The 25,714-nt window shown below is 38.7% G+C and overlaps 1 protein-coding gene across 5 annotated transcripts in view; it reads left to right on the plus strand.

Annotated features, from left to right (window-relative positions):
- enox2 (ecto-NOX disulfide-thiol exchanger 2) overlaps positions 1-25,714 on the plus strand; it is a 208,212-nt gene that overhangs the window by 38,828 nt on the left and 143,670 nt on the right. For 4 of the 5 annotated variants that reach the window (XM_079479787.1, XM_079479791.1, XM_079479788.1 and 1 more), the window contains one exon: positions 18,303-18,383. In XM_079479787.1, coding sequence (XP_079335913.1) covers positions 18,347-18,383 — 37 coding nt within the window. In that variant the 5' untranslated portion in view covers positions 18,303-18,346. The remainder of the gene's footprint in view (positions 1-18,302; positions 18,384-25,714) is intronic. The other variant, XM_079479795.1, reaches the window with a different exon arrangement.

The raw sequence follows: 25,714 nt of genomic DNA on the forward strand, positions 1-25,714 counted from the left end.
GTAGCGGCATCCCCTCTCATAGCGCCGGCGTCTAGCTCACCAGCATTAATTTATTGTCAGGGGTATAAATAGGACGGCAGGACTGTTGAGGCAGGTGGTCTAATCTGCAAACTCAGCTCACTTATCCCACTGACTGCAGAGGTTGTCGGGTGTCTCTGTTACTCTGGCAAAGGCCGGGGGAAACTAGCTTGCAGGAAGGGGGTAGGTGGCTGCGTTTCGCACTTTCTGGAAAATAGGGCTTGTAATTGACCAAGCATGCTATTATTAGAAAGATTTAGCTCCGTTTCAGTGTTATGGTGCAGAAATCGTGCTCTGATGTATAAATACACATACAACTATCGCAGTGTATCAAAGTCCGAGTTTGTCCCTAAAGTATTCACATAAGTTTGCCTAGTATAGAAGCTCTTAGTACTGGTTTAGGAATAGTGCACCAAATGCGTCACAGACGAATGAGGTAGTTACGTGAGAGCATTGAGCGACTGATGCGTTTGCTGCTGTAAAAGTGTGCAGTGAAGTCAGCAGGAAATAATTGTCATATCAGTTGTCGTGTACTTGAGTCACATTTGACTACTTTTCATTTAACAGATGGAAACAAAATTGGATCCTGGTCTAATAGTTATGCAAATAAATAGCAAAAATGCAAAGCTGCATGTGGATCAAACAAATGATTGACATTTGTTTCGCACTTGCATGACTCGATGGAAACAAAGCACAATGAGAAAACATTTTAGCGTGGGACTATTTTACCCATCAGTAGTTGTACATAGATGTTCTATAAGAAGGAAGGCAGAGTTTAAATATCCCATTGAAGTTTTTCTGTAATGTTCAGTCTTTGTTCGATGCATTGGCGTAATTTTCATTAAAACAGGAAACTTATTGAGTGGCTCCTCACTAGAAGCTTTTAGTTTTGAAGTGCAGGATGATGTCATAACAGCTATCGATCTGTTTTGAATGCTTAGATCTTCTGTGTGTCAACTTTTTTGGAGCACACCCTTTTGTATATATCTTTAAAGGAATAAACATTCTGTTATTATTTATTCATCCTCGTGTTTTTTAAAGGGATAGTTCACCCAAAATTTTAATTCTGTCATCATTTACTCACCCTCGAGTTGTTCCCGATCTGTATAAATGTCTTTGTTCTGGTGAACACAGAGAAAGATATGAGGAACATTTATATTTTTTTGTTCTGTTGAAGAATGTAGTTAAGCAAACATTTCTGGGGCATTTATGACTACCATTGTCATTTTTCCCACTATGGTAGTCAATAGGGTCCAAGAACTGTTTGGTTACAAGCATTCATCCAAATATCTTTCTCTGTGTTCAGATTTGGAACTGTATAGGGAGTGATTAAATCTTGACAGAATAAAAAAAATGTTGTTGAACTAACCCTTTAAGACTACCATACCTAATAACATTCATTTTGGTTTCATGGGGACGTCAAAAGGCACTACCGCTCTTCACTGCCTGCTAAATTCACCCCTGAGAACGCTTTGAAATAAACAATGTCATGTTTAGCTAACATAAGCAACATCTACCAGTAGAGTTCATTTTTATGCAAATGAGCAGTGACACGATTCAGCAAATACAAATAGCAGAGCAGACGGCGATGGCATGTGAACCACCTCTCGATTCATTTGGAGAAGTACATAATTGCATCCAAAAGTACAGATCACTGGTTTCAAGCAGCCTGTAGCATCTGTGTTCTTGAGTCTCCGCCCACTCAGTGTGTCAGTATTTATGAATGAGGATGGCCAGTGCTCATCACTATGGAAGCAGCCACTGCTATGCCAACGGCAAACCAAGGAGTCAGAGGAGCAGCGCAAGCTGCAGAGGAGTTGTTTATCTTGCGAGGCAGACCCTCTCTCCATCATCCTGCCAATAAAGACAGTAGAGGCGAGCACGTTCCTCGGCAAGATAACGTACCCAGACATTGCCGGGCCTGACAGCCTGCGGCTGAAAACTGGAATCCAAAATACTTTTTTGCCTCAGATGCACATTTCTGTGGAATTCTATTCGTGTCTACATTTGTACAACATGAAGGAACGTTCATTGGATGCCGTGATCTGTCTCTTTTATTCTTTTCGTTCCTTGAAGATACGTTTTGTCAGTGTTTGGGGTTAAGGGTGGCTAAGGTCTTGCTAAATTTCACTGTGCTTGTTATGTTTTTGACAGCAATTTTTTGGAACGGTCGTGCCTTTTGCATCTCAGTGATTTGGCTCTGTGTTAGCCCAACCATGACAGTCCCCTTAAGGCACAGACATCCGGAAAATATCTGGGTCAGTCAGACTGTCTACATGAATAACAAGAGAGGTATTATTTTATTATAGCGAGGTGTGAGCACGAATAATGTTTAGATCATTGAAGAGACAGTGGGATTTCTGAAGTTCCAGACCATTTTTCCATCTCTGTTTCAAATCTTGTTATCGGGCTCCACTTTTGCTCTTTGGGGAGATTTGATCTTCTTCAGGATATGAAGACATTTTTTTGCATGGGTTGAGTTCAAGCAGATTTAGCATCTTTTTTCTGATGGTCTTCTGGTGTCTTGTCTTTATAACTTTGGAAGATCCATACGTTATTCTTCTCTTTATGTCACTATTGCACCAGTGAACATAAAATAGTCTGTTGTCAGTTTCCTTGCTGCTGTAATTTCCTTTTGTAAAAAAGTTTTTTAGAGTGCTAAAAGTTTCAGGGAACAATGTTTTTTTGGCATTTTATAATTATTCTTTCTAAATTAATCGACAAAAACATATTGAGACGTTTATATATTTTCAGCAAAATGCTGTGACAAAAGCTAACCGTGCTGGCGCGTACATCTAGCGAAGCAGCTTTCATTTATTTATTGCTTATTTTTCATTTGAGTGTTTTTTCCCACAGGAAATTAACCTAGTCACAGTATTATGGGACAATTGTGGGCAGAAATTGCTGATCCAATTGCACCACCCTGGGACAAGCAAAGCCATTTTTCTTGAGCAGACCACTTAATGGCACGCGTTGATGCGGGGGGCTGAAAACCGACAGTCAGTTGGGGCAGACAGAGATCAGCGATGGGCTCAGAGAGCCGTGCCCGGTGTGTTAGGGGTCTCTATACTGGAGAATGAAGAAGCCCTCGTGGTGACATACCTTACCCGTCAGTTTCATTGTACAAGTATCATCATGGGTTAAAAATGCTGTAGTTGAGTTTTGTGGCTTTTAATTCTTTATTTTTTCATGTCTATTGATGAACTCTCAAAATGAGCTTTTAGCAACAAAAGAAAGCAGGGCAGAAATATTGATGACTCGTCTTGTTTTTTGCACATTTTTGTCCAATAAGATCAGACTGTTCATTTGTCAACATTTGTCACCAAATTCATTTTCTTTCACTGCATTCTTTATTTATAAATATTTCAATAGTTTTTATTAGTTTTCCTCCACTTTATTTTTGCTTTATCTTATTTTAGTTTTGCCTTCAATTTAAATATTTTTATTTAACTGTAGAGTTGGCCAGAGCCGTTCTTAAATAAAATTATTATATACAGTAACTGTGTGTGTGACTAATACAATCTTGAATCTCTTGACTTAACAAGTGCAGATGATGGTTTGTGGCTAAATGCTTTTGAAAACATATATTTCAATGAACACAGACTTTCTACTCAAACCAAAAATGAAATTTCTGTCATAATTGACTCAACCTCATGTTGTTCCAAACCTGTATACATTTCTATGTTCTGCTGCTGAACACAGAAAGATATTTGGAAAAATGTTAGCAACTGACATCTCTGGGACATCATCGACTACCATAGTAGAAAAAAATGTGTGTATCGTTTTTTTGTTCGGACGAACACAAAGAAGATATTTTGAAGAATGCAGGACAGTAAACTGTTCTAGGGCACATTTGACTACCATTTAATTTTTTTCTACAATGGTGGTCAATGCTGTCCCAGAAATGTAAATTGCTAATATTTTTCCAAATTTCTTTCTTTGTCAACCCAGGAAATGTACTAATGGATAGGAATGCATCATCTTTAAAGATTAGCCTGTGAACATATTTTCAAACCACACCCAAGCTGTTTCTGTGACCTTTCTAAAGTTAGGCAGCTTGTAGCACCTGCTGTCCGACTTCTTATTCCTCAGGGAACACTTTCACTGCTGGAGGGATATAAATTACCACAGAGGATGTTGTTGTCGCAGTATTTAACCTGCAAAAAGCTTCAGATTTCGTGCAACTTACATTTGGCAGCATCTTTTAATACTGTTATTTTTACGCCCCAGACACGCTGGCACTTTGTGAATGTTTTATTTGTTTGTGGTAGAAAGCCATAATGTTACGTTTTTGAAAGAATGAAAATAAACAGGGAAAGTGTGCAGCATAATATCATCTGGCTGGCAGAGGTTCAGATAGAGCGGTTAACAGGTTGAAGCGTAACCTCGGTGTCAGCCGGTCATTTACATTCGCAGGCACGTCACCCAGGATGAAGTTAATGACCTTGGGTGCCGCAATCAGCCTTGATGATGGCGACTCACAATATAAAGGAATTGGTATTCACTGTGTCCGCTGAAAACAATGAATTATTAATGCCGGGATTCAAGCAAACACTCTCTGAAGATGCGGGAAGGACGGCTGTGCGGTTAATGGTGGAGGGAGAACAGAAAGTAAAGGTGCTGGAAAGGCGGTCAGGTGAGAATGTCATTTCTCAGATCTCGTCCCCTCATGTCCCGTTTTTTTGCTATATTGACAGTAATATGGGAATGAGATCTGTTTGGTTGATGACATTCTTCCAATATCTTCATTTGTGGAACAACCTGAGTGTGAGTAAATGATGACAGATGGCATAGTTCACCCCAAAAATGGTCCTTGTCATTGGGGACCATTTTTGCGTAGGCTATTTCTTTAACTTAAAGGGACAGTTCACCCAAAATGAAAATGTGTATGACTTTCTTTCTTCTGCAGAACACTAAAGAAGATATTTTGGCAGTAAACCAACAACATTGGCCCTCATTGACTTGCCTTGCATGGACACAAAACCTTTTTCCACTGAACAAAGAGTCATATACAGGTTTTAAACAACATGAGGACAGAATCTTTATTTCTAGGTGAACTATCCCTTTAAATTAATTTGAGAACTTTGGGCTCGATCCTGAGGCTTGAATTGAGATGTATTTACTTTCCTTTACGGCAGAATTTGTTATCAATAAATCGCTGCCAGATTCTTAACCTGCCAGACCCTCAAATGAGCGGCGAGAGACGACTGGGAATGATTTCTCCAGATCGGCTCATTTTCCTGTCCAGCACGGCTGTTAAATGAAGCATCTTTGGCACTCGGCCTGGTTATTCAGCACGTACAGAGACATCTGTCCAGCTGTGCTGCCTAGGCTCTCTTGCCCACACTGTTGGTGTTTCAGTTCTGTTTGTTCGGTGGTAGAACTGAAAAAGTGCCTCGGCTAGGACAAGGCTAATTGATTATCTAGTGTCCCACTGAGGCCCTAGTACATCCAGAGGTAGTGTTTCTTAAAACAGCCTTTATAGAGCAGCAGTGTGTCTTGTGGGACCTTTACATCAGGCGTGTCGCGGCACAAGCACTATCACTCAGGAAGTCAGATATCCTCAACGCATCTGGAGTCCCGCGGGGGTGCGGGCTGGATTCAATTGACCTAGGTACAAAGGAAGATAAAAGCTAATGCAGTGGCCATTTACTGTCCGTAGTGGCAGTCCTGCTGATTTGACCAGCGCTGTAGTGTGAAGCTTTGTATTTGTCAAAATGTGCTTTTGAGAGTTTTTGTGGAACCTGCGTCATCAGCACGGTCACCAGAGAAACTACCTTCCAGCGTTTCATCGAGGTGTTATAGCGGAAACTATTAAAGAGGCAATTCGTGCAAACCGTCGTCTTTAATAAATCTTCATTGATGTTGCGTCCTGTATTCAATTTATTTCCTTTTAATCTGCATTTTTATTTCGGGCAGAAGTTCAAAAGAAGTTGGAAAGCGCAGGTCTCTCATTGTCCAACATTTATGTTCTCATTAGTTTTATTTAGCTCAAACTGCTATTACAGTCATACCATTATCTTTTATGAGAGGTACTTTACTGCAGAAGCTTTATTTTCCTGTGACTCTTCAACTCTGTGTTGTTGTCTCGTTAATTAGCTAATATTTGTTCTTTTGATAGCAACACAAAACAAACACAATAAACAGCAGAAATTGTGCTGACACGTTACCTTTCTTTAAACTCTAATAAAGTTGAGAATTTCATGGCGATGGTTTTCTAACAAAAGTTTCAGCAGTGGTCTTGAACTTTAATGAAGTTGTCAGTGTGGATTTAAGTCTTTTTTCTCAACATGTATGTTTTGGTGTGTCCATCTGTTTGTATTTACAAGTTAAAGTCACTTTCGTCCACGCAAGGTGATGGTGTCACGGCGTGTGGACAGAACCCAAGCGCAGGCAGCGGTTTGAGAAACAAGAAAACTTTATTAAAACAAAGACCCTCGATGGGGAGAACAAGTACTAAAACAAGACAAAAATGTAAACTAAAACTTTCCACAAGGGGAACAAAACAAACAAAGTCCTTTGAATAGTAAATCAACAAAATCCACAAACTTAGAACAGGAACAAACACGATAATCCATAGACAGGAATAATCCAACAAGGTGACGTGAGGAGGTACGATAATGACAAAATGACAATGAACCGACAAGGGACAGAGGGAAAACTGGGGCTGATAAAGGGAAAACACTAACAAGGACTGATGACACAGGGAGAGTGGCCACAGGTGACATGGATAAAACACTAAGGGAAAGCTAACAGGAGGATTGCACGAGGCAGGTGAGGGGACTGAAACACTAAGGGAAAGATGGATCAGGGCTAGAGACAAGACTAACACTAATGGACTGCTAACAGGGAAACAAGGGGGCGGGGCTAAAGGACGTGACACCGGAGAGAGAGCATGGCTTCTCAAACCAAAACCATGCTCTTTCTCCACACAAAACACATGGGACTGACATGATCCTGCCACAAGACTCGAAAACAAAGACAAGGAGAGGCAGGATCATGACAGATGGTGTCCCTTCTTTTATTGAATTAGATGAAAATACAGAAAGCTTTGTCAGGTCTTCTCACAGGTGTGTTTTGATTTTTATGCTTTTGTTTATAATTCATTTATTAAGCCACTTTAAACTGTTTTTTATACATGAAATAATATTTTATTGCCATGGAAAGAGACCATTTTAATATTATTTTCTGTTTTTCTGAATGTACTATGTATAGGTATGTGTTAAGGTAAAATGATCATTTTAGTTTAATTCTGTTTAGATTACATTCTGGTTGCGTTAATGTTATTTCAACTCGTATATCTGATATGTCAGACACTTGAACGCATCATTTGTTCGTGTGGAAGATACAGGTGTTATCTTTAGCTGGATATCTGGTACCTTGCTTAAATACAGCAAACATTTTGTCATAGCTTTAGGGCCATGATGCTGTTTGTCAGTTATTTCTGTGCTCTGATGCAAACTAAAAATCACAGACCCGTTTCACACTCCATATCAAGTATGTTTGATTTAAAGTGTGTGTGAAGGGTGTCATAAGATCGGCCACATCGTGGTCTCCAGAGATCTCTTCCACACAATTGCAGGCGACAATCCCGCTCTAAATGATATTCTGATACGTTTCGTGCTCCTTCCATCCCTGCGCTGTGTTGTTTCTATGACAGTGACATACGAGGATAATAAGTGCAGATAAAAAGGCCATTTTAGAAGCACTCTCTCATCAGATGCCAGACGACGGGTCGCTTCCTATGCTAACAAACCAGACGAAAAACAAAATAAGACCAGGGACACCAGACTCCTGCGCAGGTCCAGTTTGATAAACCCACCTCGCACCCGCAGTAATTAAAAGAACATCCGACAGCAGCACTCATTTAAATACCTACCCGACCCTGCCCGTTTGACACAAATGCCGCGACCCGAACCACATCACATTACATCTACATGATGATGATGACAAAACCATAATAAAACAAAATATTAGGAAATCCTGCTAAACGCGTTTTTAAGCATGTGTAGTAACTCATATGGTAGAGTTTCAGGAGAGACAACCAAGAGGGAATGCACTAAAATATTGTATATTTGATGCGTTTTGATTTATGCAAAATTTGTTAAAAATAGCCTCAATTGTTCATGTGATATTAAAGGGATACTTCAGAGGCAAAACAAAATGTCCCCATGTTTTACTCACCTTCAAAGCATCCTGACTGAATACGACTTCCTTCATGAAGAATAATGCAGTCTGAGTTATAATACCACGTATAATTTTTCTTCCAAGCGGTAGAATGGGAGTGAATGGGGGGCAATTTTTTGAAGCTCCAAAAAGTGCATCCATCGATCCATCGACGGCTCCGTGGTCTTAACACTGGTCTTCAGAAGTGAATCGATGCGTTTATGTTAGAGAATTACCCCTATCAAGAGTGCTATTAACGTTAATGTCTAACTTCCGTTATCCCTCCAAAAAGATGACACAGGATTATTATTAATATTATTCCACCTGTTACATCAAATATTAGCAGTACACTTGCCTACATGCAGGACTCTGAGGGGCACTGCGCTTTCTGCCAACGTATGGCTTTTTCAGATGTAATTGTAAAGAAATAACATTGTGTGATAAAACTTTCATTTTGTATGTGTGTATCGACTTTTTTATAGAATGTAGAAAGTGTGTATGATTTCAGTTGGATTGTTTTGGTTGAGTGGATTGTTTTGCGGGGCTGGTACCGTGCTGTGTTGTGGTGAAGATGAATGCTGTCCGATGGGCTGATCTGTTATCTCCTCATCTCCTGATGGCAGGCCAGTGATTCCGTCTGATAAGACCCTGTTCGGCTGGGGGGGTCCAGTGATCTCTGCCATCTGTGTGGTCTGGAACCCTTCTTCTGCACCTCTAAAGAAGAATAATGTGATGATGTTCCCACAATCATGTCAGTTTGACTGGTCATATCAAAGATTGAATTGTTATCTAAACCCAAACGTTTTCTTCCTGGTTAGTGTGTTGTGTGGTAAACATCAGCAAGGGCTTTGAATTAGATCTCTTTGTGTTGCTGAAGCCACATAATCATATGGGTTTTGTAAATGATGACGGCACTTTTCTTATTGAATGAAGCAGACCTTTAAAAACAAGATACACAGGTATTTTTCACTAATCTTAGACTAAAGCTCTCTCTGATCCTTTTAGATGCCTACAGTTTAAAAAGCCACTTCATTCTCATACCATTGTAAAACTATACCATATAAACCAAATGCAAGCAGCACTTAGCAGACATGGATAAGTGCCTGGCAATGCTTTCCTGAAGTGAATGTGAATTGAAAAAGACTAAAAGCTTTCTTTTCTTCACAGTACTGAGGAAGACATTGAAAATGCTTCCAGTGTTACAGCCTAAACCTCAAATGTGCTAGACTGTCACCTTGCTTCTAGTATTACAGACCAATCTGGCATTTGAGGTTTGGCGTTTTCTGTCGGATTTGAGATTTGTTTGGTACGTCTGGCTTTCATTTGAGGCATCTGCTGAGACTGGGAATGTCTCATGTGATGATTTGTGAAGAAGATTTTACTTAGCAAAGAAAGAACAGACTTGGCTCATAGTTCAAGTCTTTTTAGAAATGAGTTTATTTAGTTTTGTCAGACAAGTTTGTATATTATACAGTAGATTTGTGTTTGTTTTGTAAGGTACCGTGTTGCGTTAGGCTAGTGTGCAAGAGGTTTAAAAGGTCGGGTCTCTCTATCGTCCAACATTTATGTTCTCATTAGTTTTATTTAGCTTGAGCTGCCTTTACAGTCACATCATTATCTTTTATGAGATGAAACTACTTTACTGCGACTTTATCTCCTACTTTACCAGATGCTTTGTTTTCCTGTGACTCTTTAACTCTATTTTTGTCTCATTAATTAGCTAATATTTTTTCGTTCACTAGCGACACAAAACAAACGCACTAAACAGCAGGAATGTGGCTCACTTTATTGTTGTGGTAAAATCTCGCCCAACATCGCTTTCTTTAAATCCCAAAGCTGCACTTGAAAAGTCTGTTCATCCACAAAATGTGACGATACACTTGGACATTTACCGTCAAATGTCAGCTTGAAACAAAGTTGCCTTAATAGTCTATAAAGCAAGTACAGTTAATAACAACGGATGAAGAACTTTATCTATGTTGATAAATCTTCTTTTCTATGTATAAGGGTTGTCACAATATCAGATTTTCAATACACGCTTATCATTTCCCAGATAATTCACGATACCGATATTGTCAAGGCATATGTTGAATTATAAACAAATGATACTATCAGTCAAATTAATATTTTGTTTGGTTTATTTTGTGATGATTTGGTCAAAGAGAGAGGCAAAATGTTAAAGTGTGCAAAGCTGTCACTGTCACCAATATGTGCCAATATGTATTTATTATAGTATCATATATTTATAATATTGGCTTGTATAATTTACACATTTTGTCTATGTTTTTTGTAGATTGTAGGTGTGCCAACGTTTCATACATTTTCCTGATTTGATTTCAGTGTTTCCCATTCATCATATTGACTATGGCTGTCCTCCATAGTCTAGTTTGTTCCGCCATTGTTTCAAATCGAACTCAAAAAAATGATACTTCTCATAACAACATATTATTGTGTTGTCTGTTTCCCATACATTGATTTATTCGTCACAGCCTGCCATACCATCAACACTGGCCGCCATTCATAGAATTGTCATGATTCCCATTTACATTTTAATTTGACTATTTAAAGCTTGAGTTGCTCATCGCCTCTCTCTCTCTCTCTCTCTCTCTCTCTCATGTTGCGTGGAGCGCCTCTCACAGTGAACAAATTAAAAGTCTGGTGGTGTTAAATATGCCTTCCTCTTTTCCGCGTAAATGTCAACAGTCACAGATGTTATTGCCAGAGAAGACGACTGATCGAGTTTATCATGACTTCACGAAAGTTTAGCCACACAACCTTTCGCTATGTGCTTGGTGTGAGTCTGTGTGCGAGTTCTGTAGTTATGACTGTGTAACAGCAACAGTGTATTCTCCCATATTTCAGAATTTGCGGCGAATTCATCACTCGCATTTAAAATAAAAAAGCGCTCATAATAACACAACAGATTGATGAGAAGAGCAAAAAACTTAAAGGCTGTGCACTGCATGAGACAAACAAGTAACGTTAGGCTAATATAGCCAAAATCACCTAAAATATCCGCTCTTCAATAGAAATGTATAGTGATTTTGTCAGATGATGTCACGTTTATGAATACGGATTTTAGCAGCAGTTAAAGTAACAGCTGGTTGGATTAAACACAAGATGTTTTTGGGTCGTGTTTAGTCACTATTTTATACTCGTTTTTTATGTTTGACAACAGAACAGATAATATGTGAAAATAGCATTCAGTTGTGTAAAAATACAATATTATGTGATCAGAGAGTAGAAGCGAAACGGATATCAAGTGGCAAAACTAGAACAAATGCAAACTTGACGTGATGAGGTCACAAATATGCTAGTTAGCGTCATCACCGCCACAGTCTCAAAATCCTGTGGGAAACACTGGATTTGTATTTTTTATTAAAGGCATCATATGGCTGGAATACGTGTTTTTTATGCGTCTTTGGTGTTATAAGTTGCTCATGAAAAAATGTAAGTATTGTAAAAAAAAAAATGCATTGTATCTAAAAGCGAATGCTCACCCAGACCTGCCTGAAACGCCTCGAGTAACCACACCCCCACAAATCTACATCAATTTGTTGTATGACTTGGCTAAGACCGCCCAAATGTAAACGCAAGTAAGGTGTATGTACCTGTCAGTACAATTGCTTTGGAACCTGATGTTCCAAATATGGTAAGAGGCGTTACATTTCCGCCACACGTTTGCAATAATCGACCAATCACTACGCACTGGTTAACTGGCCAATCATAGCACACCTCGCTATTCATAGAGATGAGCTTTGTAAAAAATCTGCACGTTTCAGAGAGGCGAGACAAAGAGGAGAAACAAAATACAGCGTTTTTTAACCTTAAATCGTGTACATACATTGCATTACAATCTCAAACAAACAAAAATATCAATTTAAGCCACGTCATATGACGCCTTTAATATTATCGTATAATCACAATTATAGATATCGTGTTTTTTGTCAATACTGCAAAGTTTGCAAGTTAAGGTTATATTTTATGATTACATTTTATTTCATTCTTGCCTTTTGTATTCATGGTTTATTTATTTGTCATTTTGCACATTGTCATCAAATATATCGGGTTAATAGCTTTCTTGAAGCTCAGTGGTAAGAGCATTGTGTTAACAATGCAAGGTTGTGGGTTGGATCCCAGGGGATTGCAGATATCTATGTATAAATGTAAAGGATAATGCTATGTAAGCCCCTTTGGATAAAAGCTTCTGCCAAATGCCTAAATGTAAATGAATAGGACCGTCAATTATATTGTCTGAATTTAAACAGCATTTTTGTGATTTTATTTTATGCTTTTAGCCTCTCTACAAACTTTGGCAAAAATACAGTTTGTCAGGTTGAGTCGAGCATTAATAGTCAGAATGACATTGGTTCAAAATCTTGCAGTACAAAACTGTACATTACACACTGTGCTTAGTGAAAAATTTGTTTTATATTTTGAATATCAGTTTTTTACTCAAGTATTGGAGTTATGTAAATATGAGGTATTGGAGTTCTGTTTGAGCCGGGTTGTTTATCGAACAGGCTTTGTTGAACAGCAGTGTGCAGGGACTGATGCATGTCCTGTTATCTGCCTGTTGAAAGTTAACACTCTCAATAAGATCAAATTTAAAGGACTCAACAAATCAGTCCCCACCGGTGTTACATTCCATTGGATTGCTTTTTTCACAACTGTTTTCAGACTAAAGCACTCACGTCTAGGCTCCGCTACAATCTCAGCCAGCTAGGTCACTTCTGCTCTCATAGTGGATTTTTTACCAAGTGATAATGATGAGTTTAGTAAAACGTTTAAATTTTGGCGAATCGACAGCACAGCGAATTTGACAGTGTTAAATTAGCACTGCTGGGTGTCTATACAGTATGTGTCCACACTATAGGGTGTTAAAAGTAACACTGAAGTAGTGTTGAAGTTGATGAGATAATAAAGTGATTAATTAAGAGCTGATGTTGGTTATTTTACAACGGCTACAGTGTTGTTGTGTTAATGACAGTTGTATGTTGTTGCAAAATGAGATTAGCTAAAGTTATATATGAGGTTGATTGTGGAAGTTTTGCTTTGTTGTTTTCAGTTGTAACGGTGCTGTAAATGTAAAATGTTCTATATAACTCATGAACAGGAAAAAGGTAATTGAAATCAGTCTGGAAAAACAAAACTATTATTTGCCCAAAGAATTAACACGGTCAATACGATCCCTATAGACATCAACACTTTGCATACAAACCTTTGTCCACTTTAACAATAATTGTGTACCGTTACTCTGCTGGGTCATCAAAACCTACTTAGGATGACGTTGTTGCCAGGGGCGATTTTGGGGTCAGAGCTTTAGGGGTGCTGAGCACCCAATGAGCCCCACTGCAAAGCCCCCCCCCCCTCTTTTCACACAAAAACAAAAAATGTGTCTATTGAAAAATAACTTAATCATTTTAACATTGATTCAACTAACTCCAAAATCCAGATTTTTTTTAACACCTTTTTTTGCAGAACCGAACTCCTTGCATGGCAATCCCTTTAAAGTAAGAACGATAGAACGGAGCCGTTTGAACTAACTAAATCTAAAATACTGAATGAGTGGTCGCTAACACATACAAACAAGGTTTGAGACCTTTTCAGGACACCAGCTTAATTGTGAGAGTTCACACAGACAGCCCCCTGTAACAAACACAAAACCTTCTTCACACAGCTTTTCCTGACCCTTAACTCCATATTCCTCCTTTTGTATCAATAGTCATCAGATTGGTTAGATTAGATCTTTATTGTCATTGAACAATGTAACAGGTACTTGGACAACAAAATGTAATTCACCTTCTGTAAATTATTTACAAATGGCCATCTATATCTGGTCGCACGCCAGTCTGAACTTTCATAAACCAATATAAGTAATCAATAAATAAAAAAAATTAAGAAAAGAAGGTAAAGTCCAAAATATCCAGATAATTTACAGTGGTCTTGAAAATACTAAGAAAGTAAAGATATAAAAAAAGAAATAGAGGGAAATCTTTAAAGTACTTCCCCTGAATCCCCATATTTGCTCTACTTTGGGAGAGTTAATCTATGTCGCCGCACTTTGAGGGTGGCAAACCTGTCAATGACCCTTTGGGGTTCAATTATTTCAAGCAACTCATTCTCAATAGACATCACAGCTAGGTGCTGGAGTCTGCTTTGGCCTGTGGTCCTCCTGAGCCATGTATGGATCCGACGCAAGGCACTAAAAGACTTTCAGTGAAGGGAACACGAATCTGAACTGTACCAGACTCACTCTTGCGCTTCAGAAAGAATCACTTCCTCTGACACTCTGGTCCAAACGCCAGGGCGATCAATCGACCCGCTGGACTAAAATAGTCCGAAAATAAACACTTGTTATAGGTGTACCATGGTGATTCAGGATACTAACTCCAGTACTCACCGATATGGTTTCGCAATCGGAACAACTCTATGTAAAAGGAAAGAAGTGTGAGACAGCTTTGGAGCAACTTAGTTGATTCACAACACTACATAACGTGTTCTCACTCCGCGTGTGTCTCGCGCTGAGCGGTGCAGGTACAGAGGAGAAAGAGAAGAGGATGACACCATTTGCTAAGCGGGGATGTTTCATTTTCATCCTTAACACATACATTTTAATCCAAAAACTACGGAGTATGTTTTGGAAATTATTTAACCTTCTAAAAGACGATTCTTTTTAGAATAACAACATTTCTTACTCCAAGGGGTTTTAGGGGTGCTGAGCTCCTTTTTAGGGGTGCTGAAGCACCCCTAAATAGGGGCTAGCTTCGCCCATGGTTGTTGCAATAAATGTCGATTAATGCTTATTTTAACTTTGCTTTTGCTGTAATATAGACAGTAGAAAAAGCCCTATATTACAACTGAAAAAAAAACTTTAATTATTAGAAACCAAGGATCAAGACCCCTATAGGAAACACTAAACACTAGGGTTGTACTGATCACACTTTTTGTGCCCCTGATCCGAGTCATTTTATTTTCAGTATCTGCCGATCCGAGTCCCAATCCTTGTATTTTCCTAGTGCTAGGTGCACTCTGCAGGTATATTAAGGCTATTAAAATATCACTATTTAGCCCAACATATTGTAGCAAACATAATGACCGAATTTGTCTTTTCAACTAATTCACATATCAGGGATTAGATTAAACATATAAATGGCCCTCTTTATCAAAGACGTATAGTTTAAATGCTTTTATTGCACCTAGACAGGACTTTGTCCTCGTGAGACAGAATAACAGAGCTTCGTTCAACAATGCCTTAAAACTAAAACACTCAACACAATACTGGAACTTCACTTATACGCGCTATACTTCACAATACGCACTATTCACATACATATCTTTGAACTTATAGCTCATGGAAACACCATTGTTCCCTATGGCGCCGGATGTAATGTAGCCCGGCTGAGATTTTAGTGGAAGTACAGTACCTCATCGACCCGTATGCATCTTGACCAAACTAATGCTCTTCTAACAAGTGCCAGGACAAATCTTCTAAATGAGACTTAAAACATCTGTTCCTTAGCAAATGACGGAATGTGCCATATTTTTCAAGAAACTGGATGTAAAGCATGTACAGATGAGAAATAAAACACAAGTTACGCACGCCTCATTTCTCTGACTAAATATATCCTCATATGAGATGTATCCCTCGCTCGATAGGAGGGAAGATGATGTGTGCTTCATGCTGGTCGGGGCTATTACTGTATCGTTTCTATTGGGCCACTGAATATAATCTCACCTCGGATAAATTCAAATGCATTTTTAATGTCCATTTTGCCCGTATGTGGCGTTATGTGCCTCATAAGTTCAAACGCTTTGCTAAAAGGCCTGCGAGCCACAGATGTATTTCACATTACATAGTCTTATTTATCATACAGAAGGTTTTTATATCTAGAAAAATGGATAATGGTTAGAGAACAATTCTTTTTGTGCTTATCACCTACTGCCTGTTGTAAAGGGAAATAAACCTTATTAAACAGTTCATGAAATGGGTAAACATTTTGATAACCTACAAATACAGTATATATTGCATATCATTCTCTCCTATAATCTTGTATTTCATATTTTATGTTCTATATGTAAAAATATTTTTTGGCCCTACAGATGTGTCACGCGAGGTGCGTTAACATCTTCCGTTTATCTACATTTTTAGTTTTAGATGTTCTGCGCAGCAGCTTTGTTTTTTCCCCATCCGTCTGCAACAAAACGATGTAGTATCTCTGAGCTTTTTTATTCAGTTTCTATTTAAATAACTTCTGACCTACGTGTTGTGATGTTTCTGGTCTCATAAAATCTCAAGTGTCCCTCTCTTCAAAACTCTGCACCTCAAAGACGTCTCGGCCAAACCAATATCAGGAAACCCGAACACATAACAAGCAGAATATATTCTGTGATTGGCCAGAAAAGCGTGGGCCGCTTCCCAGACTCTTTTGTTTTGCCTAGGGGCTGTAACAGAGACAGGTGTGATTTCTCAGGACTCTTATTTCAGAGATGTCTATCAAAGAGTAGAGAACATTTAATGGGAGGTTTGTGGGGGAAAAAAGATGGAGGTTTTTGAAAAAAGGGCGCTTCAAGAAGATTAGAGACTAAAGCGCATTGTTTACACACAATACAATACAATACAATACAATTCTCCGCCAAGACGCACCAGGCTGTCGACAACATGAATGTGCTAATGCTTTGTAGCCAAATAATGTGTATGAATGCTTCTGAATTACTATTATTTTGAATGTGTGTTGGTTCTCAGAAATATTGTATGAGATCAAAGCAGCGGAAGAATGAAAACAATTGAAACTTTCTCTACAGCGTGTCTACATGTGGTCGATTATCACAGAAAATGTTTTGACTCTTTCGTTGGTTAACTATCCTTTAACTATCACATTATAATGATAGGGATTTAACATGGTTTTATCAATTAAATACCAATTACCCACGAGATTTGGATACAAGCGTTTAGATCATATGACCAGATGTCAGATTTTCATTTAAAGGGACAGTTCACCATAAAAAACAAATCTGGAATTTTTGTACGCACATATTGTTCAAAATGTGTATATCACGGCTGTCCTTCTAAACCTTGAATCTCTCTATTTTCGTGGTTTTACATTTTTGTATGTCACCTTTATGTTTGTCCCTGGGTTTTGCAAATATCTAACCAATAAAAACGACTAAAAACGCTTCTTGCACGTTTTTCCATTTCCTAAAAAACAACGAATTTGGACAAACGAGGTTTCAGAGGGACAGCGATAAGACTCTATCTACTATGAAACATAAAAGAAGATATTTCGAGAAATATCTCAGTGGTTTTGTGTTCATACAATGGAGGTCAATGGAGGCCACTGTTGTTTGGTTTCCAACAATCTTCAAAATATCTTTATTTGTGTTCTTCGGAAGAAAGAAAGTCAGACAGGTTTGGTTGAATAAATAATAAAATCATTTTCATTTGTCGGTCACGTTTTTATTATTACAAATAATTATTCTCATTACCATTAAATTTGTATTTTATGTTGTGTGGTTCTTTGTAAGAGTTAAAATTAGAGTTTGGAGAAAAGCTGTGTTATTTAACTGTGGTGAATGTCAAGAGGTTAGAGTTCATAACTGCTTTGTGGACTAAGAGGTCAAAGAGAACATGACAGGTGGCTCTCAGAAATACTGCTGTTTGAAGAATAGCGTGTCTCTCAGCACACGGGCACAACTCACCGCATCAAATGAGAAGGTCACATGCTGAATCTTGTCTGGACGTTGTTTCATGTACTGTAGCCTACAGTATATCCTGGTTTGTTTGATGTTTAATGTCTCTTGGTTAATTTGTAAATCAAAAAGCCAAGTGATGTAAGAAAACACTCTTTATTTCTGTCCTTTCCATTATAGATCTAACCGTAACCTAGATGTATGTTGAGATTTTGAAGAAAAAGATGAGAGGTTAGATGCATATTGCATCATTTTTGGTTTATAGTTTGCGAGGCAGATGTTGCACGGTTATGAAATGGTTGTCACTTTGAAACTTTAGCAAAACACAATATCTCTCTATCCTGGTGGAAATACCCCTGCGGTTTATAGAGGTGTCAGGGTCTGCCGATGTTTGACAAGGAACTAAGCATGTTTTGTTTTCTTAACAGGGCCCTATCACTGAGACATCGAGTGTCCCGAGTCGTCTTTCCACATGATGTTCAAGGACTACAGATCTGGTCGAGCTGTAGGTAAGTTTTGCATTCCTCTGACAGACTTTTCTCTCGCGTTGATGTGCCATCAGAGACCCTTTAAGCTTCTCATTCACAGGCAGAGGATAGATCTCACTGCAGAGAAAAGGGATTCGTTTGACGCGACCTGATAAGGCCGTCGCTGTCCCCGTGAGAGGCAGGTTTTCAGTAATAAGAAGTTTGGAGCGTTTCTTCTCGAGTTCTTTGGCATTTGTTGTGTCACGAACAGGGGGAAACGTTTTTCACAGCAGTTTTCTCTTCATGCTTTTTAAATGACAGGAAGTTTAGATTCAGAGCTCAACGGACCGTTTTAGCATGTGAAGACGATATTGCTTCAGATGTGTTTTGTTTGGCAAACCAAAAATGAGTTTAGTTTGTCTTTTGAGTGTTGGAATTAACCCAAATGTTTATGCCAGCAGACCAATGGGTAGAAAATTTCAAAGGAAACAAGAAAAGGGTTCTTTAGGAAATTCAGGGTGGATAGAAACCTTTTCTTTTCTTTTTCCCATGTACGCCTTGTCTAAACTTTGTCTAGAAGCATAAATTCTTCTATAAATTCGTTAAATAAATTCTCAAAGTCACTATGGAACTGAAGTCCCGGTGCTGTTTTCTTCCGAATTATGACTACATCTGAGCACAAAGTACTCAATATAAGTAAATATAGGGCTGGGCTTAATTCTAGCCTTTTAAAAAAAAAAGATTTTGATTTCATGGGGACTTTAAAATAATTCTCTGTGTTATTTGATTAATTCCTTGCTAAATGCTTCAGTTGATAGCAAGACCAAAATTACGGACCGACTACAGATTTGGGCTTTGAATATACTTAGCAATTCTGACATCTGACGTCTTCAGTCGCCAGAGATCTCTCTTGGGCGCAGGAGAATGAGTGTTAGAAATCAAATCCCGACAGGAGAATTGAGCTCGGCGGCTGTGAAGGGAAAAAGGTCTTTTAATTTCCAGAATGAGGAGCGTGTGGAAGATGAGCGTGTCCTTTCGTATTAGACTCTATGTGGGCTGTGCAGGTTGGCTGGCTCATGTTGAATCTGGAGGCAGGTGTCCTGGCTGTCACACAGCTCTGCCCTCCCCGCAGGTGGCAGGTTTACACCGTGCTGTCCCGCTTCAGCTGTACGGGGGCAGATTGTCTCATTTACACAGGAACTTTGCTTCCATGCCCAGCACTCACATCACCACAGAAGAACCGACGGGTGACTTTCTCTTCTATAATGAAGGACAGCTGAACCGATTCGGGAATGGTTTAAATGCTTTCCTTACAATGTGTTGCCAACCTCCATACTTTTGTCCATAATACATACTGTATGTATTTAAAAACTGGCTTTATAGCCTAATAAAGAGAGGGAAGAGAGGGTAGTATATTACAAGACATCATATAAAAATGTTATTATAATGTACCTGTTTAAGGAACTCCGAGGTCATTTTAGGTTTAAACTGTATATTGTATCAATTCATGTATTGAAACCCATGACTTTGGTGTTGCTAGCCAAACCTCTACCTGTCAGGCTACAGGAATAATTGTTTTGTGAATTGTGTGCATTCTAACAATGTATGTTGGATAGCTGGTAAGACTAGATGATGGATTTTGGGGTCTAACGGTTAACACACGTTTCCACACATTGATCTATGACACCCATGTGATTAAAGGTGTGTTCACACCGGACGCGAACAGTGCTGTTCCTCGCTCTTTATAACTCACAGGGAAATATTTTTATTTTCGCATGAGTGACATGAAAAACATCACGATACGGGGAATGTGAATTCCTGGATGCTGTTTCTTTTTTCTAATTGCTTTCTTTCCTTTCCTGAAATGTACAATTTCGAAAGTGAAAACAACCGTAGATGGACCTGATAGAAATTTCCGAGCCTGGATTTGGCTGTATTAGTCTTTTAACAGAACTGGTAGTCGTTTTTGCATAGTTTCTTTTTGCTAAGATCACTTCAAGTGAAGGAGAACACTGCACCGCAAATCATTTCTTGCCAAATTAAATACATTCAAACTGAATCCTGATAGGACTCATTTGTGTAGTTTCACCTGAATAGTTACCAGCAAGAATTAAAAAGTATATATTTTACACGGTCTGTGTATAGGTGGTCAAGTTTTAGCACAATCTTTTCTCGTTTCTCGTTGACACATTCATATTAATGTTTACAATTGATTTATTTCAGCAAAATTTGCTTTTTTTTCAATCTGACCTATTGTTCTGAAACATACGGTATGTTTTTTTATTGAGCCCTCCTTTACCTGTTATGATTTGTTATCAAATGAACCCCATTATAAACCTTACGTCGTTCGTAGACAAGGTTAACTGTGAACTGAATGTGCAAAAAGCAGCTTTCTCCTCTCCCTTTTCAAGGTTAAAACTCATTTTCAATGGTCAGTTGTAATCTTGGTCAATGCGCCTGCAAAACCGTCCAAAGCTTTTTAGGATCTGATCGCAAATGAGTAGTGCTGCGGGTGCAATAATTCCATGTCATTCTATTTTGACAGGCGATCAGTTTTCTCGCAGCTAAAACGTTACATTCTGGAGGAGGAAGCGCATGAATATTACTTGCAGCAGAGCACAATACATCATATCGTGAGCAAGATGAACGATGATCAGTCCATGAATCAAACTCGCATGCAGACAATTTCTGACATGGTTTCCAGTGCATCTTTTGGTTATTGTTTCTCTGTGCGTGGGCACAAACAAATCATATAAAACTTGCTCACGTAACATTAACTTTTCCTACGTGGTGAATCAACCGTTTCTCACAGGAGGTGGATAACACCGTGTCTTTACTCTTATTGGTTGTTGCTGTATCGAGTCACTACTGATTGCTAGACACGCCCACATTGTCATTGCTGTGAGAAATCTGCAACTGTCATATTATGAGTAACAGAATAATCATTTTTGGATACAAATTCCAAAAAAAGAGGTTTATGTGACCGTGAGGTGCTGAGCTATTTTGGCTGCTGTCACATTGCACTCAGTTCAGTTCACCTTAATAAATCCCACTTGTGACGGCATTTGTTTAATATAACAAAATGACTGTAAAATGACCCTTTTTTAATGCATTATTCTGCCGCCTGGTTAAAGACTCGTAAATAATTAGTTCACGTTTTTGACTTCCCATTAAAGTTTTATTTCGATGACTTTATAAGAGGAAAGTGCTGAAAAGTTCGCAAAAACAAGATCTCATTCAGACTTTTGAATTCCCTGTTGATACATGAGCTAAATCTGACTGCTATTAAAATGGCCAAAACCACCAAATGGCACAGAATTGCAGCTCTGCCGGCCAAACCTTAAAAGCTCTGTTAAAATGCCTTAAACTAACTCTCGCCACAAAACCTCCACAGTCTCCTCCCTGGATAAGAGCATTGTGGAGTGGAACACAGTGTCCTGACCTAAAGTCCTTTAGTTATAAGATGCGAAGTCCTGCTGTTCTTCAGGTATCGTGGATCCAAGTCACCGTCAGCTAACCTGAAGTATCTGTGCATTTGACACTTACAGGTTACTGAAATATCGACGATGACTCACTTTGTGTTCATTGTCTAAAGGGTGCTGTGGGTCATGCAAGAAATGCAATATAATATAGATAACTATGTGTTCAGAGGTGTAAAAATACCTTACATAATTAAGCATTTTTGTAACATTGTTCAATAAAAGGAAGGAAGGAGGCTGGAACCGGCAAACATTTAACAAACTTTAATCAAAAATAAATAAACAATAAACACGGAAGTAAAAGACCGGCAGCCACCTCACGGTAGACACATGTCCGGGCCCGGTCCTCTCTCGTCAACAGTCCTGCCGCTCGTCCTTTTAAGCTCCAATCTCCTCTGTGAGATGTGCGGGACCTCGCCAATAGGTGTCGCTAAACTCTCAAGTGCAGTAAATATAATACTCATCTCTTCAACTCTGAGCTTAGACAACAAGGCTCAACTCTGAAACAAGGGCTTAGATAAGGGCTGCACGATAAATCGACCCGTCTAGTTTTATTATGATATCCCAACGAATTTGATTATGTGTTTATTTATGTGCAGCTTGTTCGTTACGCAATTCTCTTTGATTAGTAAGAAGCGCTGTTCCGTCTGAAATCACTACGAGTTGGAGTCCCCAATAATGTGCTTATCGAAAAACAACACCCGTCAAACATCATCATTATACGAGTGCTTTAGCATCATGAAAATACCAGAGAAGGCTTTAAAAACAGTGATAGAAAGATCCTCATAAGCATATTATGGAACTACGGCTGTGTCACAATCAGCTCCTTTGTTAAGTAGTCAGGGCAATGATCAGGGAGTCGGCCATTTTAAAGAACTGAAACGTTCCCCCAAAAATTGTAGGGAATGAGTTGTTTACTCAGAATTTGAACAACACTACAAAATGGCGGACATGCAAAATAGTGCACTATATTGGCGATGGGGGGAATTTAGTGTGGTGTTGTTCTTGTACTCTGTGGTTTTGCGGCGCTTATTTGGAGTTTCTGCGCGAGAACGCCCTCTGGCTTTCAGATGCAACAGCATTTAACCGTACTTCACTGAAGAACAGCGCAAAAGAAGTATCGTGCAGCTTAGATGGATAACAATTGGTTGGACAACTTTAAAGAAAGTGCACAGTGCTGGTTGCATTTATCAGTATTATATACCTAGTGCAACCCATACGATTAATTCTTCTAAAAACAAAAGTGACGACTAAAACCTGGGTAGTTTGCTTCTATCTGATGCAGTATTCAACTAAATGAGCTTTTATTTATAAAAAAGCAACTTGCCGAATCACACAGTTGTTTGAAATCCGTATAAAAGGAGAGCAAGGAGTCCCTCAACTTGGCTTAAATTAAATATGAGCACACAGCAGATTTGAATCATTTTCTGTGAGGTGAGAGAAAGCATTTGATGCAGCTTCGAGTAGGTTTGGCCTGGTGTTATTGTATCGACTGTGTACAAACAAGATCATTGTATGTGTGACTAAAACTAAATACTAAATCGCTTAATAAGCACATTATACCAGTCGGTGCTTCTAAAGACCAAACAAAACATCTATCATAAGTCCGATTAACGTGGAAAATCAGATGTTGCGGGTGAAAACGCATGTTATTGTACTTGCTGGTTTTTTTAGCCAAGGGCAAACCTCTCCTGCTGGGAGCACGGTTGGTGTCTCTGAGAGGAGATAACTCACTCGGATTTGTAGAAGTGAAACATTTTTCAGGCAACTGTACTGAAGCTCTATTAAGAGCAGATATATCACAGCTGGCACTTTAATTTTCCTAAACTCTGAATATTCACAGAAAATCCAGACACTATCAAGTTAGTTGTAATAATTGTTCATGTGGGCAAGAGTTTTAATCCGTTATGTGGTGCATGTTGAAGTTTGGAGGGGGAAATGACTGTTGGATTGGAGTAAATCAGATGAAAGTGCACTTGTCCGGACATACTTTGATTTTACTTATCGGGTTAATTTACAGAAAAGAGCCGTGGCGTGTAAGAAAGCTCTTATGTGAAACCCTGTCTTTGTTTTTGAATAAGACATTATAATAACATATCAAACTCTACATTTATATAGCTTTTAATGTGTCACTTTGATGATGTGATATGTAATTGCCTTGCAGCTGAAATTACCCAAGTACAGCTTTAAAAAAACTATTTCTGCTCTTCCAAAGCAGCACAAAAGCAGCACAGTGCCACATTTATTTCCGTAATTGCATGAAACAATTGAAATGCTGAAAATATAAAAAATCAAATAGCTTTTTGTAACCCCTTTGGCTTGTACATATCCAGACTTACAGATTTTTTAAGAATGGCTAAATAAACAGCTCATAGTAAAATGCCTGCGTTTGCATCAGTGCACATCAAAGGATTTCCAGAGGAAATTTTCGCAAAAGCAGTCGCTTACCAAACTCGGCACTTGCCAAACCATGAGGGATAAAGAAAACGTGTGTCAAGGTGTGATGATGTGCCAAGAGAAGCAAATTATGTTTACATCCAAAATCCAACCATTTAAATACACTCCTGGCCAGTAGACCTTCACGTTCAATGTCTACAGTCTTGGTTTTTCTTCACTATACAGGGATCCCTGTGAATGCTGGCATATTGAAAAAATCTTGATTCATTCTTTACCCCCAAGGGCACCAGAGTGTTCATCAGGCAGGAGATAAACACGCCAGCTGTAGCAGGCCACAGTTTCCACCCACACATCAGGCTTTTATGAGACCGCTGTAACGTCAAAATTATTTTCTCACGACACGCTCTCCTAACCGTGACACACAGTAGAACTGTAAAGTGTCGTCGGATGTGTTAAGACATCTGCTAAATGTTTTTGACTCTCTAAGCTATGAAAGTAACCCTGACTATGCCACACAGCTCAGGCCTGAGATACTGAGTCGTAAACAGGGAGGTGTAAAAGTTCACGGAGGATTCCTGCAAGCCGAAGGATTATTTAACCTCCCCTGGACTCCAAAACAGTGCCCCGTGTGACGCTCGTATCACCTTGTAAAATTGTTTAAAGAGAATTGGAAATCTCATGTGAGGAAAAGGATTCGGGTCTGTATGTTGGTTGTCTCTGTTGCTGTGGGGTTCTCGTGGTTGTTTATGCTTACGGCTGTATGGTGAACAAACTATAATCTTTTGATATGTGACCCTGGATCACAAAACCAGTCTTAAGTAGCACGGGAATATTTTTAGTAAAAGCCAAAAAATCAATTGTGTGGGTCAAAATTCTAGATTTTTCTTTTATGCCAAAAATCATTAGGATATTAAGTAAAGATCATGTTCCATAAAGATATTTTGTAAATTTTCAACCCAAAATATATAAAAACTTTATTTTTGTGAGTGGATGGCCTGCTACAGTGCCTCAGATTAACAACTTCAAAGGCGATTTTCTCAATATTTAGATTTTTTGCACCCTTTACTTCCAGAGATTTACAGTCTTGTATCTCCACCAGATATTGTCCCATTTTAACAACCCATATATCAATAAAAAGCTTAACTATTCAGCTTTAAGTTGATGTAAAAATCTCAATTTCGAACAAATTTACCCATAAGATTGGTTTTGTTGTCCAGGGTCACATATATGGTTTATTCTACGCGTTTTACTATTTGAGCTTTGTATTTCAATATGATTTAACATTACTTGACAGATTACAGTGGTACATTGGTTGCTAGGTTAGCTCACTTACATAATTTACATACATTTACATAAACTATGATTCATGTAAATTGATACTGAAACCAGGCCGGATTGTATTTGAATGTTCCTCTGTTTAAAAGAGTGATCCTATAAGTCTTTTGCAATCATTTTGTGTCCCGAAAGGTTCGGTCATCATTTTGCCTCTATGAAGGT

This window comes from Barbatula barbatula, assembly GCF_947034865.1.
Source record: "Barbatula barbatula genome assembly, chromosome: 18".
Lineage (NCBI taxonomy): Eukaryota > Metazoa > Chordata > Actinopteri > Cypriniformes > Nemacheilidae > Barbatula > Barbatula barbatula.